Source organism: Carlito syrichta, unplaced genomic scaffold, assembly GCF_000164805.1.
Source record: "Carlito syrichta isolate Samal-C Ts95f unplaced genomic scaffold, Tarsius_syrichta-2.0.1 Scaffold312570, whole genome shotgun sequence".
Taxonomy (NCBI): domain Eukaryota; kingdom Metazoa; phylum Chordata; class Mammalia; order Primates; family Tarsiidae; genus Carlito; species Carlito syrichta.
The window spans coordinates 159,565-180,409 of NW_007256666.1; the positions used below are offsets into that span (position 1 = coordinate 159,565).

General features: G+C 42.5%; 1 protein-coding gene across 2 annotated transcripts in view; it reads left to right on the top strand.

Annotated features, from left to right (window-relative positions):
- The window catches only part of TGM5 (transglutaminase 5), a 31,706-nt gene that overhangs the window by 2,782 nt on the left and 8,079 nt on the right, over positions 1 to 20,845 (top strand). Inside the window, exons 2-7 of one of the 2 annotated variants that reach the window (XM_008069938.1) lie at positions 4,192 to 4,371; positions 4,474 to 4,719; positions 7,416 to 7,534; positions 8,597 to 8,725; positions 9,306 to 9,483; positions 20,467 to 20,605. In XM_008069938.1, coding sequence (XP_008068129.1) covers positions 4,192 to 4,371; positions 4,474 to 4,719; positions 7,416 to 7,534; positions 8,597 to 8,725; positions 9,306 to 9,483; positions 20,467 to 20,605 — 991 coding nt within the window. The remainder of the gene's footprint in view (positions 1 to 4,191; positions 4,372 to 4,473; positions 4,720 to 7,415; positions 7,535 to 8,596; positions 8,726 to 9,305; positions 9,484 to 20,466; positions 20,606 to 20,845) is intronic. The other variant, XM_008069939.1, reaches the window with a different exon arrangement.

Consider the following 20,845-nt stretch of genomic DNA (forward strand, 5'->3'; position numbering starts at 1 on the left):
CCCAGACTGGAGTGCAGTGGCCGCTCCTGGCCACCGCAGCCTCGACCTGTTGGGTTCCGGTGATCCTTCTGCCTCAGCCTTCCGAGTAGCTGGAATTACAGGCATGCGCTACCACGCCCAGCTGATTTTTTGATTTATTGTAGAGATGAGGGCTCGCCAAGTTGCCCAGGTGGATCTCGAACCCGCGGGCTCAGGCAATCCACTTACCTCGGCCTCCCAAAGTGCTGGGATTACAGGCTGAGCCACCGAGCTCGGCAATTTAGTGGCTTTTAATATCTCACAAAGTTTTGCAATTATCACCACTATCTAGTTCAAAAGTTTCATCACCTGAAAAATAAACTCTTTTTTCTTAAGGAGAATAAAAGAAAGAAGATGTAGTCTGAAGATGTAGGTTTCGGGAGGGGGGAGAGAGAGAAAGAGAGATCCTATACCCATCCCATCTTCTTTTAGTCACTGGCAAACTCTAATCTGCTTTCTATCTCTGTGGATTTGCCTATTCTGGGTGTTTTATATAAACAGAATCATATAACATGTATCCTTCTGTGTATGACTTTCACTTAACAAAAAGTTTTAAGATTCATCCATGTTGTAATATGTTCAGTATTCCTTCTTGGCTGAATGATATTTCATTGTATGGATATACAACATTTTGTTTATCCATCCATCAGTTGATGGACAACTGTGTTGTTTCACTTTTGGGCTATTATGAATAATGCTGCTATTAATATACAGATTTTGTATAAACATGTTTTCATTTCTTTTGGATATATACCTAGGAAAGGGGTTGCTAGGTCATGTGGTAACTCTATATTTAACATTTTGAGGAACTTCCAGACTGTTTTCCAAAGTACTAAGCCATTTCACAATCCCACCAGCAATATATAAGGGCTCCAGTTTCTCCACATCATCACTAACACTTTATTATCTTTCATACTATAGTCATCCTAGTGGCTGTAAAATAGTATCTCATTTGTATTTCCCTACTGACTAATGATGTTGAGCATCTTTTTAAGTGAGTGCTTATTGGTCTTTTGCATCTCTTCTTTGGAGAAATGCCTATTCATATCAGTTGCTCATTTTTTATTCATGTTATTTGCCTTTTTTATTGTAGAGTTGTATGAGCTTTTAAAAAAATATCCTGGATACAAATCCTTTATTAGATATATGATGTGCAAATATTTTATCACATTCTGTGCGTTATCTTTTCACTTTCTTGATGGTGTTTTTGAGCAAAACAAGCTATTAATTTGATGAAGTGTAATTTATCTTGTTTTTTTTTCTTTCACTGCTCATGCTTCTGCGTCATAGCTAAGAAACTGTTGCCTAGTCCAATATTATGAAGATTTACCCCTATGTTTTGTTCTATGACTTTCATAGTTTTAGTTCTTTTGTGTAGATCTTTGCCCATTTTGAATTAATTTTTATATATGGTGTGAGGTAGGCATCCAGTCTCATTCTTTTGCAAGTGGATAATCAAAATTGTTCCAACACCATTTTTTGAAGAGAACATTCTTTCCTTATTGAATTGTCTTGACATTCTTCTCTAAAATCAATTGGCTATAAATATGAGTTTATTTCTAGACTCTCAGTTCTATTTCTATGATCTATATGTCTATCCATATGCCACTGCCACATTGCCTTGATTACTATAGCTTTACAGTGAATTTTAAAATGGGGTAGTGTGAGTTCCTGAATGTTTCTTTTTCTCAAGATTGTTTTGGCTGTTAGAGATACCTTGTATTTCCATATGAATTATAGGATCCATTTGTCAATTTCTGCCAAATGGCAGTTGGTATTTTGATAGAGATTGTGTTGAATTTTTAGGTCAATTTATCATTTTAATGACATTGCCTTCCAATCTATGAACATGAAATGTCTTTTTATTGATTTAGGTCTTCTTTAATTTACTTCAATGATGTTTTGTGTCTTCTTGTGGAACAGGTTTTACAATTCTTTTGTCAAATACTTATTATAATACACTTAATATAATTAATATAATAATAAGCAATAACTACTTATTACTAAGTATTTAATTGTTTTACACTTTTATAAATGAAATTGTTTTCTTAATTTTTTTCAGATTATTCATTGCAAGCATATAGAAATATAATTGATTTTTGTATATTGATATTACATTTGAAAACTTGATGAATTTGTTTGTTAATTCTATTTTTTTTGTGTGGATTCCTTGGAACTTTTTATATACAAAATCATATCATGTATAAGTAGAAACAATTTTGTTTCTTTCTGATGTAGCTGTCTTTGATTCTTTTCTCTTTCTTTTTTTTTCTGACTGGAACTTCTAGTACACTGTTGAATAGGTGTGGCAAGAGTTGACATCCTTGTCTCATTCCTTACCTTAGCAAAAAGCATCCAGTCTCTCATTATTAAGTATGGTGTTAGCTGTGGGTTTTTCATAGATACCTACTATCAAGTTGAGGAAGTTTCCTTCTTGTCTTAGTTTGTTGAGTATCTTTTATCATAAAAGGGTAGGGTGGAAAGTCTATGGAAATTCTGTCAAATACTTTGGTTCATTTTTTAAAATTCTAAATACAATCAAGAAAAAGTAGCTAGGTTTCCATACTCATTGGCTTACATCTAGTGGTAGAAGACAGACAAATTAAAAAGTAACTAAGAAAAAGATGTCAACATCTAATGCTGAGCCTAAAACAGTAGAGAAGTTTGTTGATATAAATGAACAAATGAGTATGACATGTAAATTAATATGTCAATTTAAAAATTAGGATTCTTTATGAGCAATTCAGATAAGTGCCATAGATCAGTGGGTGATGGGAAGAAGAGTGGGCCAATTGGAACAGGCTTAATGAAAGAGGTAGGTCTTGGAGAATGGGTAGAATTTGGTTAGATAGTGAGAGGCCATTCTGAATTGGGCTATAGCAAAAACAAAATACACAGTCAGGTAGGAGTACTATTTGCTTGCAGACAGATCATCTAGAGGAGAGTACATGTTGGGAGAGGTGAGACGTGAGAATGCAAAACTAAATTAAGAGTCATTTCCATCAGACTAAGTGCATCTTCTGTATGGCAGACTATATGGTATCTCAGAACTTTTTAAGCAAAAAGATGGCACGATCAAATTGTCATGAGGAAAGGCAATCTGATGATGTGTTAAGGGGTGGGTGGTGAGGAGAGAGGACATAGGAGACCTCATGGAGACTATGATGGTTACTAGGAATGAGGTGAGGAGGTTGGAATTATGTGAATGTAGAAAGCGATGGATAGACACCAGAGACATTTTTATGAAACAGTTAAGCGACTTGATGACATATGAATGGATATAGGCTGAGAAGAAGACAGGAGAGCCCATTGTAATTTAAAGGCTGTGAGCCTACCAGGTGACTGGGGACCATGGCAGAACAACGTCAATCACAAAAAGTCAGAGAGGAAGTCTTTCTGGGAGAAGCGCAATAGAAGAACAGTGAGGTCAATCTTTGCTTTAGCAGAAACTCCAGAAGGCTGGGAATAACAATTTTGTTTTAAATCGCGATGTTTCCCAGACTGGTCTTGAACTCCTTGGCTCAAGCCATCCTCCCAACTCAGTCTCCCAAAGTGTTGGAATATAGGCATGAGCCACCATGCCCACCTTGGAATGGAACTTTCTTTGAGTGTCATCAGCATCCAAGCTCACTGGGCACTGGGCACATGGCATTAATGGTGGTCAGAGAGCCAGCAAGTGCCTAAAAGAAGAGCAGTTAACCCAGGGGCAGCTAACCCTAGGACAGCAAACCAAAAGGCTTGCTCCCAGGTCTAGAGGCTGGTACTGGGGCAAGTGAGATTATTAATCTGGTTCCAAGAAAGTGGATGCTGAGGTGACTCTGAAGACATGCTAGGCTGAAGGGAGAAATCAAAGTTAGCCAGGTCTACAGAAGGAGTCGCATAGAGGCAGGAAACCATGTACCTCCGGAAGGGTGTAAGGGAGAAGGGACAGAGGGTGAGAGAGGTAAGGAGGAAGTGAGAAAGGAAGAAAGAGGAACTTGTATGCATGGAGCCTTATTTAGTCCTCAGATCAACCCTGACAGGCTGGTATTATGAACTCTATTTTACCGATGTGGACACTGAGGTTCAGGTTGCATTACTTTCTAAAGTTTGCACAACTAGTAAGTGGTAGACAGGATTGGACCAGGCTCCACAACCCCACTCTTTTCTCTACCCCTGGGTGCCCCATCACAGGGTTAGAGGTGGCCCTCACAGACCTCCAGAGCTCCAGGAACAATGTCCGACACCACACAGAGGAGATCAGTGTTGACCGCCTCCTTGTTCGCCGGGGCCAGGCTTTCAGCCTCACCCTGTACTTCAGGAATCGGGGCTTCCAGCCAGGCCTGGACAACATAATCTTCGTGGTTGAGACTGGTGAGGACTCCAGCTGGCTCACAGGGGCTGTGGGTGCCTGGGAGAGGAGGTGGGGGGACTTGGAGGTCACCACAGAAGGCCTCAGCTCTGTTTCCCTCCCAGGACCGCTGCCAGACCTGGCCAAGGGGACTCGGGCGGTGTTCAGCCTGGCAGGTCGTGGTGGCCCCAGCCTCTGGATTGCCTCGCTGGAGACCAATGGGGCCAACTCCCTAGAGGTGAGCTTGTGTGCTCCTCCCATGGCGGCTGTGGGTCGGTACCTCTTGAAAATCCACATCGACTCCTTCCAAGAGTCTGTCACAGCTTACCAGCTTGGGGAGTTCATCCTGCTCTTCAATCCTTGGTGCCCAGGTAAGGCAGGGTGTCCATATGGGGGACCCTCATCTCTGTTTCTCTGTTTGTGCTGCCATGGAGATAGGCTCAAGGGTTTCTAGACCTGATTCCCTGGCCACCCTCAAACTTTCCCCAACCCATGCATAGCATCCATCCCCAACCTCCAATGACCAGGGCAGGGAAAACTTGCTACTTATTTTCTTATTTAGAATTTTCAAATTATAAACTAAATCATCTTTACTTAAACAGAAAACTACTACAATTAAACTTGACCACTGTTAACAGCTACCTTCATTATATATTTTTAAGTTAATTAGAGTTTTTTTCATTATAAAAGTAACAAATTATACTGCATTAAATATCTGTGGAATAAAGTAAAAGGTAAAACAAAAAAAGAAGAAAAAAAAATAAGGCAAAAAGTAAAGCCCTTCAATCTCCAGGTTCTGTTCACTAGCAGAACCTTGTCACGTTTTCTTGTGTAGCCTTATAAAAGTGTCCTATGCTTAATCAAGTTTGTGTTTGTGATTCTACTGTACATACCTCAAGTAGGATTATATAATGCATATCATTCTCCAACTTACTTTTTCATTTAACAATTTAACTTTGGACATATTTTCCCATTAGAGCATTCTTCTTAGTAGCTATAATTATCCCACTGTTTGAATGCACCAAATGTTTTTTAACCAGTTCTCTATTTTGGGGGCATTTTGACTGCTTCCAGTTTTTTCTTCTATAAACAAAGCCACAGTGAATATCTCACACTTGCTGTCCTACACGCCTCAACCTCGTACTCTTCTTGGGGACAGGGGTAGATACATAGACATAGAACAGGTGTAGATGGAGTGAAGCACAAGCTAGGAGGAGAGAGTTGGAAGACAGGAGTCAGAAGTAGAGGATGGGTCTGGTGTGCATTTGGGTCAGACTCCCAAGTCTTACTCTGACTTAGGGAATGATCCCCTTCCTGTCTTCCTTCTCTTTCTACCTTCTCCTCCAACCTTATCCAAGGGGTCTGCCAGTGGAATTAGGATCTAAAACTCTGGCTGGGTTCTAACAAAACCTCTTACCACCTCTCTGCCACTGAATGGCTCAGCATTCTCACTCACCAGTCAGGTGAAGAGGCCCTGTCATAGATCAAGGAGGGCCAGTTGTTCATCTTCTTTCAGTTTCTGTCTCTTTCTCTTATATATGCACATACACCCCCTTCACACTACACCCTCTCTCTGCTCCTAGCCCCCAAGATTGAGGACTTTTAAGCTGTAGGGAGCACAGTGTTTACTGTGGTATCTTCTTTCCTGAGCTGGTGCCACACCCAGGTCCTAGGAAGACTCAACACGGGGCCTGGGGATTGGGAGGGACCAAAGTCAGGATGGCAGCTGCTCCATCACTGTGCCTTGGCTGAGAAGCTCCACCTATAGTTCAGGTCCCAGCTATGAGGAGGCATGTGCATGGTCTCAACTTTGAACCTGCAGCTTCTCACCCCATTGACCCAAACCCTCAATAAAATGCATCTCAGCAGGAAGTCCTCCAGCTCCACATCCTGTCAGGCTGTGTCTGAGGCTGCCTCTGAGGAGGGGAGAAGGTCACCTTCCTCTCAGGGTCAGACAGAGCTTCCAGACAGTTCCAGGACACTCCAAAGAGGACATCTGCTCCCATGGCCTTTTGGGATTTTTGATGTTGTTCTTAACTTTAAAAAGATAATTGTTTGTATCATTAAAGCAACACATGTTCATTCCAGAAAATTCTAGGGAAACCAATAAAAATACTATTTTAGACAGGCAAAAAAAAAAAAATACTATTTTAGACAGGCATGATGGCGTGCCTGTATGTAGTTCCAGCTGCTTGGAAGGCTAAGGTAGAAGGATGACCTGAGTCCAGCAGGTTGAGAATATGATAGTTGTGAGCATACCACTGGACTCCAGCCTGGGTGACAGAGTGAGACTTCAACTAAAAAAAAATAATTACTATTAATATCTTTTGGAATAGACTCAAAATCCTCTGTTTATACATGTTTTTAAACAAAATCATTTCATGCCATACACATTATTTTGTAACCTATTTAAACATAATATATCATGTGTAGATTTCTATGTCTGTATTTACAATTTTGCCACCTTATATGGATATTGAATAGAATTTCATGGTAGAGTTGTACTGAAGCTATTTAACCACCCAAGAACAGGGTATTTGGGTTGTCCCCAGCTTTTCAGTATTACAAACAGCACTCAGATGAACAGCTTAGGATCTAAATCCTTGTGCACATCCTCAATACTTTCTTTTAGATTAAATTCCCACAGAAGGAATGATGAGGTCAATGTCAGCCCTTATGTTCTGATTTGCTCTTTTCCAACCAGGATTGGTATAGCAGAAAAAGCACAGAACATGGAATCACATGGGCTGTGTTCAAATTCCGGCTCTGTACTTATGCATGATTTGGGCAAATAACTTAATCACTCTGAGACTGCTTTCTCAACCATAAATGGGGCTAGGGTGTTAGGGTGAAATTCCACCAGAGGCAAATGTTTGTAATTCCACCTCATACTGAGCCAGTTGCTGGTGTTGGAGGCGTGGGCTCCCCAAGACCACCCCATTGTGCCCCACTTGGCATCACCAGGGGCCTTCTTCAGAGCTCAGTTTCCTTGGGACTATGGGGCTGGGAATGGTGCAGGAAGGGAGGATGACTTTTCTGCTTTGTGCCCTGCCACTCTGATCCCTAGAGGACGCTGTCTACTTGGAGAGTGAGCCCCTGAGGCAGGAGTATGTTATGAATGATTACGGCTTCATCTATCAAGGGAACAAAAACTGGATCCGACCGTGTCCCTGGAACTATGGACAGGTGACTCTCAGTCCTCCTTGTGGCCCTTCCAGGCCCTGGGCCGATTGGGAGAGGGGAATAGGAGTTGGGTGCATTTGAGGTTCATCCAGAACTGCCTGACCAATGCTAACTAAATGCCTCCAGGAAGATGTGTGATGCAAGCCCAGCTTGCTAGAGGAGCAGCCATGGGAAGTGGGAGGGTCCATCCCTTTGTTGATTGTATCTGATTTGGACAACAGGATTTAAGGGGAAAGGCAGTTAAAGGCACCCCACTCAGGAATTCCACTGGTATAAGAGTGAGGTTGAAAGGGACAGCAATGACCACAGCAACGATGGTGTCTGGTATTTTCGTTAAACTGTTTCCAATGAGGTCCCTTTTTCCACGCTGTCACTTCATCCCCACAACCCCTGGTGACAGGCTCTAACATCCGATTCTGTCACATTGAGGAAAATGTGTCCTGCATTTGGGTTTGGGCATGGTGTCCCCAAGATCCACTCCCCTTGTCCCCCTCTTAGTGTCACCAGGGATCATCTCCAGAGCTTGGTTTCCATGGGATTGTGGGGATGGGAATGGGGCAGGATGAGAAGTGGCTGACCATTTTAGCCAGAAGCAGGGCTGATGTCCAGCAATGCATCTCCCTCCCTTCAACTACTGCCTCTTTATTTATGTGTTTTTGATGATATGTCTTTTTCATTATGAAAGTGAATACATGACTATTTTTTAAATGTTGCAAAGAAACATCACAAAAAGAAAAATTAAGGTCACCTGATCATGGTCACAGCTTAGTATAGGTTCTGCTACATTCTGTTTTCTACACATATTCTAAAAATTGACTTTATATGGAAAAATAGATTTGCCATGCAGGGCACACACACCAGATGAGTTGTGAGCATGGAGCTTTGAAACTCCATGCCTGAATGGAGACAGTCATGGCTGTTCTGTTTGACACAGTTACCTTCCAAATGGTTTTGTAGTCCACAAATACACTCCATTGGAGAGTGGAGTGGGATGGGTTACATATTTTTTACATACTCCTACGTGCCAAGCATGGGTACATCCCCTCTTTGCATCTCCCCCTGCAGTTTGAAGAGAATATCATAAACATCTGTCTGGAGCTGCTCAGCAAGAGCCTGCACTTCCAGATTGACCCAGCCACAGACTGTGCCCTGCGGGGAAGCCCTGTCTATGTGAGCAGAGTGGTGTGTGCCATGGTGAGCTCCCCGGCATGCCTGGGGAGGGAGGAAGCCGTGCAGTGGTAGCCCTGCCTAAGCACAGTTGCCCCTTGCAATGGAGAATGAGGAATCGAGAGGCAGGGCCCTCTGGCAAAGCAATTTTGGATGAGACTGACACCCGCATGTGGGTAACACATTTCCTCAACTGAGTTCTGAAATAGCTGGGTGTGGGCCATCACCTCTATTAATTCCAAATTGCATGTTTTGGGAAAGATTGACTCTAGCTCCAGTTTGGGAGATGATCTTGTTGTTCCCAAATTTCCTTTGCTCTGAAGTATTTTTAAAATTTCTCAGAGCCAGGTTCCAGCTTTGTAGGGAATGGGAGGACATGGGGTCAAGGGGTAGGAACAGAATAATACATGAATTAACAGTGGAGCACAAGTTAGAATAACTGACCTCCACCCTCATCCCTTTCCCAGCAGGTCTGCAAGCCCCAGTAAAATGAGGTCAAAAGTCTCCTCTGTGTCTCAGGCCCATGGGTCCCCCATGGCAACCCACACATCACAGCTTGTTGAGGAAAGGAATGTTTCTAATGCTTCTGTGTATGGCTTATCTTCAGATCAACAGCAATGATGACAATGGAGTGCTCAATGGAAACTGGAGTGAGGATTACACAGATGGCACCAACCCTGCGGAGTGGACGGGCAGTGTAGCCATCCTGAAGAAGTGGCATGCCACAGGCTGCCAGCCTGTGCAATACGGGCAGTGCTGGGTCTTTGCTGCCGTCATGTGCACAGGTAGGAGGTGGACAGGAGCCTACAGAAAGACCGAAAGTATAGCAGCTCCAGCTCCTGTAATGAGCCCTTTGAAGTATTGTTGTCCTAGTCTCACACAGTTCCCACCAGGGGACATTTGGAAGGAAGCCTTTTCCCTCTAAAACGTCTCCTCGCTGACCTCAGGCTTCACTTGCCTGAACTTATTTCAGACCATGGTTCTGAAGTGACACTCATACACTTCCCAGAACCTGGTGCCCTTTCCTTCTCTACTAAGGCAACCTAGCAGCATATTCCTAAGAGCCTGGATGGGAAAATGTCGAGGTTCGAGATAGAAATGAGATGAGAGCCAAGTAATTAGGAAACTTACAAACTGATCAGTGCCCTTTCTGGGCACAGAGAATGGGTTCTGCATATGGAAGCAAAATGTATATCTGGGCTGTAGTGTGGGCCTTGGGGCTGGAGCAAGATGGCAGCCCAAGTAAAATGGTTTTGAATTTGGAGATATCCCAAGGTCAGGGAGCCTGGGGACCTGACTCAGGCAAGGGAGTTAGGGGATGGGGGAAAATGAGAGGTCAGTTTTTCAGATCGGAGATAGATATTATATTAATAGAAGAAAAGCTAAAAAATACATATGGGCAAAATAAGGCAAATGGAAATTGGTTTGTGTGTGTGGTGAGAAGAGCAAGCAGGAGGAGACGGCGAAGAAATCTCAAGGGAAGTGATACCTGGAAATGAGTCACCACTGGAGAAAAAAGAAGGAGGCCTTCTTCTTCACCCAGGGCCAAGCACTTGTTCCTGGTCCTCATCCTTGTCCTGCTCCCACGCCTAGGCCAGCTCTCAGCCTCTTGATGAACATACCCTAATTTGGGCCACAATTGGGAAGTGATCAGTTGTGCTAGCTGGGGAAAGGGGCCAATAAGGCTTTCACTCACAGGACTCTAGTTGAATCCAAGGAGGCCAGAGATCTGTCCATAACTTCATGTCTACTGTGTAGAAATTCCCTATATGATAAAAGCTTGATGTAGTCTGTGTGTATGTGTGTGCTGGGCCTCTCTCTGGGCTCCTACAGGAATGCGACAGCCCTGGAGGAAGCTCAGAGAGCCCCAGGCTGCCACGTAGACAGAACCAGGCCTCTGTTCCAGGGTACAGGGAGGTTTCTGTCAAGACCAACAGAGTGACTTCACACTAGTTGATGAGGATGATCAGTAAGTCCTGAGCTTACTTCTCTACAGCTGCTCAGCTCCATATTGAGTTGGATACTTTGAATGCCCAGGGATAAGAAGCAAGGAAATCGACAGCTTTGAAAGTCAAAATCATGGAGATTTGGATGAAGTTTGAGGTCTGAGTCATTCAGAAGACAGGCACAAGACTGACAGGCAGAGAATGGATCTTGTACAAGATAGAGAGGAAGCCTTCCAGTGTGTGGAATAACCTAGAGTCTAATGGGCCAGGTGTGTGTGTGTGGAGAAGGAATGAGCTGGATTTGGGTGTGGTTGTCTGGAACTGGGTGATGAGAGAAGTGGAGCCAGTGAATGGAGATTATGCAATGACAGTAGACCAATTAAAATGTTTATGAGAATTATGGCCCTTTAGTGACCTGGAAAACAAAGAGTCAGGGAAAGTGGGTCAGATGTGGCCCAATCCAGCTGCAGCTCAATGGGCACCAGCCTTTCCCAAAATGGCCACTGTGGTTACATATTAATAAATATAGCAGTCACTAATTCATCCAACAATACTTAATGAGTCTTTATTTTATACCAGGTCTCTGTCTTCCACCAAAGTTAAAGTTAAGAATTTTGTCAAACTCTTCAACCAAAAACAGCTCCCACTGCATTTTTTTAAAAATTGTTATTGCCGGGCTCGGTGGCTCAGCCTGTAATTCCGCGCCTTTGGGAGGCTGAGGTGAGTGGATTGCCTGAGCCCGCAGGTTTGAGACCTGCCTGGGCAGCAATACCTCATCTCTACAATAAATCAAAAAATCAGCCGGGCGTGGTAGCGCATGCCTGTAATTCCGGCTACTTGGAAGGCTGAGGAGGAAGGATCGCTGGAGCCCAGCAGGTCGAAGCAGCGGTGGCCGGAAGTGGCCACTGCACTCCAGTCTGGGCGACAGAGTGAGACTCCAACTCAAAAAAAAAAAAATGGTTATTATTTTATATCCATGATAGCTAATATTTATTGGGGACTTCCTCTGTGCCAAGCACTGTGCTAAAACCCTGACAGCCTAGAGTAGGGGTGAAGTACGTAGACTCTGGAGACAGACTGCTAATACCAGCACTACCAACTTTGGGCAAGTCACTTAACGTGTGCCTCAGTTTCCTCAGATGTCAATGGGGAAAGTAATAAAACGTATCCCACAGGGTTATTGAAAGGATTGAGTGAGTTCATACTGGAGAGTGCTTAGAATAGTGCCTGGCTAGAGTAAGTGTTAAGTATGGTAAGTATCAGTAAGTATTTATGTAAGTATCAGTAAGATTTAGCTAGGGTTATCTCGTTGGAACCCCAAAAGACCTGATGATGTAGGGTCTATCATCTCCACTTTACAGATGAGGGAACTGAGTGGCACAGTCAGTCTCACACCCAAGACTGACTGACTCTGCAAGCCAGGCTCTAACCATCAGGCAATACTACCTCATGAATACTGTTAGCAGTTGCCATTTATCCAGCACCAAGTGCTTTAGAAACACACTGGGCACTTTCATTATTTCTAATTCTCACAACCATTTGCAAATGTGATATTATTACACTCATTTTACAGATGAGAAAACTAAGTCTTAACATGACCAAGTGACTCTTGATTGATTCTGAGGTGCATATGCCTCTCTGCAGTTCTACCTCTCAGTGTTGCCTTTCTGAATGTTGACATATTAACTTCAACTTCCCATAGAAAAATCACAGAAGGAGACTTTGTGTGCATCAAAGGTACAGTTACAAGTTTTTAGATGGGCTGTTTTCTTGGCATCCATTTAGTTGACGGTTACTTGGGAATTTTAGAGAAATTCTGGTCTACCCTTAGTGTGCTCAGGGTCAGCTACCTCAGAGCCCTAGATCATCAAGCTCTTCCTGTTCTGGCTGTCTACTCCTTAACAAGGTTGTGACTCTCAGCCTTTGGCTGAGGTCTGGAAAGTAGCCGGGATGCCTTGCACTATAGCAAAGGAACACAGGGAACAGCAATATTCTGTTGCCAGAAACTCCTCAAAAGCCAGGTGTAAAAAAGCCACATCATGTATGATTCCGTGTATACAAGATGCTGCAGAGTAGGCAAATTCATAGAGACAGAAAGTAAACACTCAGGGATATGGGAAGAGATAATGGAGAGTGACTGCTCATGTTTATGGGGTTTCTCTTTGAGGTGATGGACATGTTCTAGAATTAAATAGTGGAGATTGTTGCACAAACTGTGACATATTACAACATTGAACTGTACACTTTATAAGGGTGACTTTTACGGTATGTAAATAATATCTCAAGAAAGATACTTAAGACAAAAACTAAGCATTTGGAGAATATGCCTAATCTGTTCTTGCCCATACTGCGTAGAGTTAGGGGTTGAGTCGGGGGCAGTGATGGCTTGGGTCGAGGGTTGAAAGATGCTCATGTGTGACTGTGAGCAGATCCATAGGTATCCTCTGTAAAATAAGTTCTCAGGTCCTGGGAGCTGCTGTGGGAAGGGTAGGTGGGAAATGTGGAGGGGATGGGAGGCTTCCTGATTGGGACTGGGCTCACCCCCTTTTAACCAAAAGCAACTCCATTTGTATGCCTTTTATACGTTGAATTCCCATGTATAATTGGCTTGCCTATAGGTCCTCTGTTTAAACCTTTTTGAAAACCCCTGGGCTAGATGTTATCTAAGATATTTTTTCTAACTCAGTTATGTAGTAGCTTCTATAAAGTACCTCAACTTCATACAATAACTCTTGTTCTTTGTGCCATTAGTCTCAAAGAAGGAACTTTGTCTCAAAGCCAAGACCCTGTTGTGTTATTTTCACCAACCTTCCCTCAGATCCTAGTCCAAACTCTCTTTTGTGCTATGCTCTGACTTAATCACATATCTACTAATATTTTCCATTGATTTATAGGACATCAAGATTGTATGGAATGTTTCCTTATAGGGTTGTTGGTTAATATGCAACACCTGGCACATAGTTTGTTTTACCTAAATGTTAGCTATTATAATTCATCTGATACTGTTTTAATTGCTGCCTCTTGGGCTCCAGAGGTTTGGCTGGGTCTTGTTCAAAAGCTTTTCTAGCCATCTCCCAAGCTTCATTTTCTCATCCTCTGTACCACTGTTGTTCCTTTGATTTCTTTCTTCCTTGCAATGTTTAGGACTAAATTAACCATATTTCTCACTTCATGGCCCTTGCCATAATTGGTCTGTTCAGGATCCTCTTTAAATAATTAATTAACTCCCCCCTTTTTAATCTCATAACCCACTTCCATTCACCTCCCCCCGTGATAGAGAAATCTTTTAATGTGTTTACTATGTGTCATAGTAGTTGAATGTGTTCTCACAAAAAATATTATCTTTGTGCAATATTTTGTCCAGTATGTTTTTTGTTTTATATATTGCATTTCTCATCTTTAGATGTTCCATTGGGTCTTTTTTTTTCTACCTTCCATTTCTCTTCTCATTATGTTCATGTTTTCCTCTAACTCCTCTTGAGCACATTTACATTTTAAATGGCTCTTTTAGGGCAACCCCCTTGGGTCTCCTCCCACTGTGGGAGCTTTTCTGTCCTCTCAATAAATTCTGCTTTCTAAAAAAAAACCTCTTTTAGGCCACACATAGTGTCTCCCACCTATAATCCCAGCACTTTGGGAAGCCAAGGCAGGAGGATCGTTTGAGTCCAGGAATTTGAGCCCAGCCTAGGCAGCATAGTGAGACCTCGTCTCTACAAAAATAGAAAAATAAGCCTGGCATGGTGGTGTGCACTTGTAGTCCCAGCTACCTGAGAGGCTGAGGTGGAAGGATTTCCTGAGCCCAGGAGGTCGTGGCTGCAGTGAGCTGTGATCATGCCACTGCCCTCCAATCTGGGCAACAGAGTGAGACCCTGACTTAAAAAAAAATAGCTCTTTTTGGTCCTTGTCCGCTAATCTTACCATCTCTGGCATTTCCGGATCTGATTCTATTGATTTTTAATATATATATAATTTTCTTTATTTTAATAGCTTTAGGGGGTACAAATGATTTTTAGTTACATGACTGCTTTGTATAGTGGCGATTGATTTTTTTCCTGGTTATGGGTCTTATTTTCCTGTTTCTTTGCTTGGTTATTCTTTATTGGATCCAGTTTATTATACTATGTAGTTGAGAACTGGATTTTGTTTTATTCCTTTAAAAGACTTTGTTGTGGTATACCAGTAAATTTCTTGCAGAACAATTTGAGCCTTTGGAAGCTTGCTTTTAAGCTTTGTTAAGATAACTCCAGAGCAGTCTATACTCTAAGCTTAATTTAGCCCCACTAAATTAAGTCATGACTCTTCTGAAGACTTTATTAAATTCCCTATGCATTCTGAGGTCTCTCCATTCCATTACTTTATCTGGCCTCCTGGAATTTTATCCCCATGTTTGCACAGTTCATTAGTCAGCCAAAGACTTGAAGGGACGCCTCTGCAGATCTCTGGAATACTCTCTCTGTTCAGCTCTCTCTCCTCCATACTACTCTACCCTGCAAATTCCAGACACCTTAGCTTCCCTGAATTGTGATCTCATCTCCTCAACTTGGTAAGATTGAGCTCTGTTTGGGCTTCTCCTCCCTATGTTGTGGACTAGAAGCTGCTTCTAGGAAGTCTCCCGGTTGGGATCTGTCTGATATTCTTCTCATGTATGTGTTGGGAGGAAGACCACAAAAGTAGAGTACTGTTCTTATTACATCATACCAAGGGTAGATCAACATGGCTCTTTACTGCTGATATTGACCTTGATACCTGGCTGAGGTGGTTCAGCCTTTGCTGGCATGGAGTGGTGGGGGTAAGGCTACAGTTTTTGTCTGTTCAGTTAGTTTATCCAACCTGGAATCTAATTTGGAACCAAACATTGCATCTGGTTGCAATGCCCTTTGTGTCTTTTAATCTAGAGTAGATCCTTTATTCAATATGTGACTTTATTCAATATGAAGACACTGAGATAGTTGTCCTGCATAATTCTACCTTTTGGATTCATCTGAGGGCTTCATTGTATTGTTGGCCTTCTTGTGTCTTTCTGTTCCTTGTATTTTGTCATGGGAAGTTAGATATAAAAGACTGAAATATTCAAATTAAACACTTTGGCTAGAGGTTGTTCCTTTTAAAGCAGCTTTCTGATTGTCCATCCCCACATGTGCTTTGTCTTTTCTCCAGGTAACTGCCTTCTGTGAAAATGCAGGGAGTAGATTGTAGTGCTAATTATGAGGGAGACTCTTTTACCATGTCAGACCCCTCAGATAACACTTACCGATCTCCCACAGAGCCACAGAGTAGCTATGGAAATTGTCCCAAACCATCTTCTGTTATGCCATTTTTGTCTAATAAATAATCCAGGTCCTACGCTCCGAGCTTAGCCCCCTAAAAGTTGATATCCTCGATTCCATTTTCTATTTCTCCACAAACAGTGCTCATTTTTACTCCTTGAGTGACAGACTGAATTTAATGATCATGGTTTAGTTCTGAATTGCCCATCCCCTTGTCAAAAAATAATTTTGGTAGAGCTTTCCCTAGTACAGGATAGAAGACCAGAGATTATCTTGGAAAATAGATGACATACCTTTGCATATTTAAGATACTGTTAAGGAAACAAGTAAGATTTCATTTCATTGCCATTGCAGATGAGAGAGAATAGTTCAGATATGACCTCATGATGGCATGCCTGAAAAATCAAGGCAATTTGACCCTCCGGTTATAAGGGGCACTCAAAGGCAAGGGAGGAGGAACAGGAAGTGATATTTTTATCATTTGAAGCTCAGCGGATCCAGGGAGAAATTAGATGATAAAAGTCATCATATTTACATGCAATGACTTTTACTCTATAAGCTGGAGCCTTTAATGTATCCTTCAGTATAAGCTATGGAAGCAAAGTTGACAATGAATTTCAGTAACTTGAACTCTAATTTTCCACTGATTTTTAAAATAAAATAAAAATGGAGCTACATTTTCACATGGCAGTTGGAAAAAGAACTGGTTAGTCACAGTCAGTCCTGAAACATACTCAGTGTTTAATACACCATCAGGACAGTGCCCATCACCAGTTAGAAGTGAAGTTGTATTCCTTGAAGGAAGAAATCAATCTTTCTTTCTTTTCTTTCTTTCTTCCTTCCCTTCTTTCTCTGTCTTTCTTTACCTCTCTCTCTCTCTCTCTCTCTCTCTCTCTCGATAGGGTCTTACTCTATTGCCAAGGCTGGAGTGTAGTGGTACAATCATAGCTCACTGCAGCCTCAAACTCTTAAGCTCAAGCAGTCCTCCCATCTCTACCTCCCTGTTGCTGGGAATACAGGTGTGTGCCACCATGCCCAGCTAATTTTTAAAAAGATTTTTCATTGAGACGGGGTCTTGTTATATTGCCTAAGTTGAGACTTTCATCTTTTCTTATTCTCTACGTCTAAACCACTGCCTCATCCATAGCAAGGACTTGACACTTCACCTAATGAAGTAATGTAATTATTAATGCCAAGAATGTGGTGTAATATATCTTGAGAACTCTGTAGTCTTTTCTAACATTGAAATCTTGTCCACCTTCGCCCAAGTGTCACCATAAGAGTGTGTACGCATATATATACACGTACACAAACATACATGCCCCATATGGGTTTATCTTTTATAAGGGACTCAGATCCCATAAAATTTACAATGACAGGTCACCTAAAGCTCATGTCAAACTGTGAGTCATTAGGCCAACAGTCTGCAGAAACCTTGTTTGTAGATTAAAGAAACCTTACTTCAGCAATAATTTAATGAGCATCTACACTGTACCCAGCACTGTACAAGGAATGAAGAAATGCAAGAAAAGTATCTAATATGAACCCAACTCTAGGGGGACTTATAATTTGATGAATAAGATAAGACAGATATATTTAACTATAGAGGACTTAATGTGGTACAGGTAATTGAGATTACATGAAGGCACGAGAAGGGACTAATATGGTGTGGAATATTTGGTAAACACGTCAGAGAGGAAGGAGCAGCGAGACTGAGGTGTGGGTTGGGATGTCCAGTGGTGTTGTAGTGGTGTGGCCTGTAGTCAAAAGCACAGGAGGCTTTGAGATCAGAGAAACATGGATTTGGATCCTGCTCTGGCTTTCCTCTTTCTGCCATGTAACATCACCTCTCTAAACTTCAGGTGTCTCATCTTTAAACTTGAGATAATCATCTTTAAAGTTGAAGAAGACTGAGATAATGTCTTTGTGGTGTTTGGCACCAGGCCTGGCACCTAAGGTGATGATGATATCCTTGACTAGACAGGAGGACTGGAAAGACTGAAAGACAGCAAGTTCAGTTGGGAATGTGTTCAGTGAAAGCAAGGTCTCTAGAGAGGCCCAAGATTCAAATTCAGAAGTCCTGGACACAGGTGAGAGATGAAGTCATAGAATGGATGAGTTCTTTGTGGGAGGACAGAACAAGAAGGACAGAGAGAACAAGGCCCCTGGAAACACATATGTGGATAACTTTGGTTGCATAGATCTGAGCACCATTAATTCCCTATGAATGATATTGAAGTTAATGCCTTGGCTTCACCCTCTGTGTAAGAAACCATTCCTAATCTTCTGTAGCTTCATTCTGTTCTACTATGACAGAATCCAAGTCTTCTCACAAGCCATGATGAGGAAAGAGTGAGAATAGATCAGTGCAAATCCATCACCCCTCAAAGCTTAGGCTCTACAGACCATCAAGCTTAGCACAAAGCATAGCACCCAGCCATTAGGACAGTGGGGTGTTGGAGTGAGAAATCACCAGAGTGGACAAAAAGAGTCACAAGACATCATAAATTCATCCATCAGCAAAGATGCAGTGGGTATCTACAAAATGGGCCTTGCCCTGTATTGTTAAAGACTAAGTAATGACAAAGATGAATAACACACAACCCCTGCCCTCAGGAAGACAGACTCGTAAACAAATCATTATAAGCCGTGTACTCTGGTCTAATAGAAAACTTCAAAGTGCTTCAGGACCACCTGTGTTAGGGTGGAAAAGTGACCATCAAAACATGCTTAGCATAAATGGACACCACTACTGACACTTCAGGGAGCCGTTCCTGAATTCCTCCGTCAAGGTGGAGAACGAGAGGAGGCTTGCTCTCTGCTGCCTCCCTGCCCACCCCTCCTTGGCACGTTCTCTTGTTACCGTGATCCCTCCTCCTAACTGCCCACGCAATGCTCCTCTCCTGCCTCACTCCCATCTCAGTTTCCTTCAGTGACAACTTTTCAACCTTTAGCCTCCCCTCTGAGGTTGTCCTGTGTCACCTCCACCTACAAACCACTTGTCAGCTCTGCCCACTGCCTGCCCTAGTTCTTTGACCTTGTTCAGACCTGCCACTCAAGGGAAAGCTCAAGGCTCCCCTTTGGGCCTCTCCTCCCCTTCCCGTGCCACATCAGAGGTCTGTCCCCACCCTAGCCTGGAGAGACTTTGTGCCAAAGTTCTGTCGAAGAAGGATCCTCAGCTAAAATCTATAAGCATTTGCATGTTTGAACTAAAAATTCTAACACTTTTAAATGATAGTATTGGAGAGAATCCTTAGAAATATCTACATTTTTTTTTACTCAGTCGTTGTACCTCTTAGAATCTGTCCCAGGGAGGGAGGAAATATTGATATACAAAGATATTTGTCACAGCATTATTTACAACAGGGGAAAAACTGGAAACCAATTAAATATCTAAAAATATTCACCACTAAAAATCTTGCTTTTGGCAAATATTTAATAACATGGGAAAATGCTTGGGGTGTGTAATTAGATGAATATACTAGAATGTTGAACTGTATGTGTACTACTGAGAGGCAGACTCAATATAGAATGCAAGCTTAGCAATGAAACCATGATTGTAATGATAGCTCTACCCCTTACTAGCTGTGTGACCTTGGACAAGGGAGCAAACTTTTCTTAGCCTCTGATTCTTTGTCTTCATAATAGAAATAATAAGAGCAGCTACCATGCAGAGTTGTCTTGAGAAATAATGCATGTGAAACCATTAGCACTATGCCTGGCTGGTAGACACTATTATTACTGTTATTATTAAATTGGGTGGGCTGTCACTGTTGGACTTGAGGGGACAGGGATCCCCAGGGCATTTGATAGTGGGATGGGACTGGGAGTTATTCTTGTACTTAAAAGAGCACAGAATGGGAGAAATATGGCAGAAGACAAAAAAAGAAAAAGAAGAAGACATTAGCTGGCAAAGGGAATATATGACCCTCAGGAATAAAGACAATACTCTACCATCTTTCAAGCGCTTCTCACCAAGTAGATACTCTTATTTTTCTAAGATTTTGTTACATGATTTCCGTTCCTTCTTTGCTTGATCTATAAAGCTTTCCTTGAATGATTTCCAAGGTAATATACCCAGGGAAAAGGGAGAACACAAGCTACAAAACTCTTTGCCTGAGAATATAATGATCTCTACCAATAATTCTAACCACAGGGAGGATAGAATTCCAGCTATTTGATTTGAAGATGGAGATGTATGGCCAGAAGAGAAATAAGACTGAGTTAGGCCTCTAAGTCTTGCCAGAAGAGAGACATTCCTATCCCACCCTGCTGGCATAACCATGAGAACCCATGACTTGTTAGACTTTCTGCTGGCTCTGACTGTTCTTGTCTGGGCAGCTAGCATCCCAGCCTTTGCCCGGAATCTCTCCCATGAGGCTCAGGAAGTGGGAAAGGAAGTTGGAGATGTCATCAACCTCGTGCCCCAGACAGCTCCTGCCTGGTCCTGCAGATACTAAATGAATGATTTCCCTAGGTCTAGGGCCTTAAGTCCTGGAATCCACAGAGTTCCTGAATCCACAGCCCACAGATGGTTTTTCTGCCCTTTCTGCAGTGATGAGGTGCCTCGGAATCCCCACCCGTGTGATCACCAACTTTGACTCCGGCCACGACACAGATGGAAACCTGATCATAGATGAGTATTATGACAGTACGGGCAGGATACTGATGAATAGGAAGAAGGATACTATCTGGTGAGAAACAACCTCTCAGTCTCTTTCTAGGACCATAATTCAGAGCCAAATGCCTTGGCAGGAAGGAGGGCAGAACCGTGTGGCCATGAACCCCATTGTGTCCTCCACCCCACCCCACCCTTGTCAATCGCGCCTTCTCCTCTCTTGCCAATCTTCAACTGGGAAACAGCTGAACAAAGCTAATTTAGAATCATTACTTCATAAGAGCTCTCTGCCATGGGTTTTCCTCTTGGTCACCTC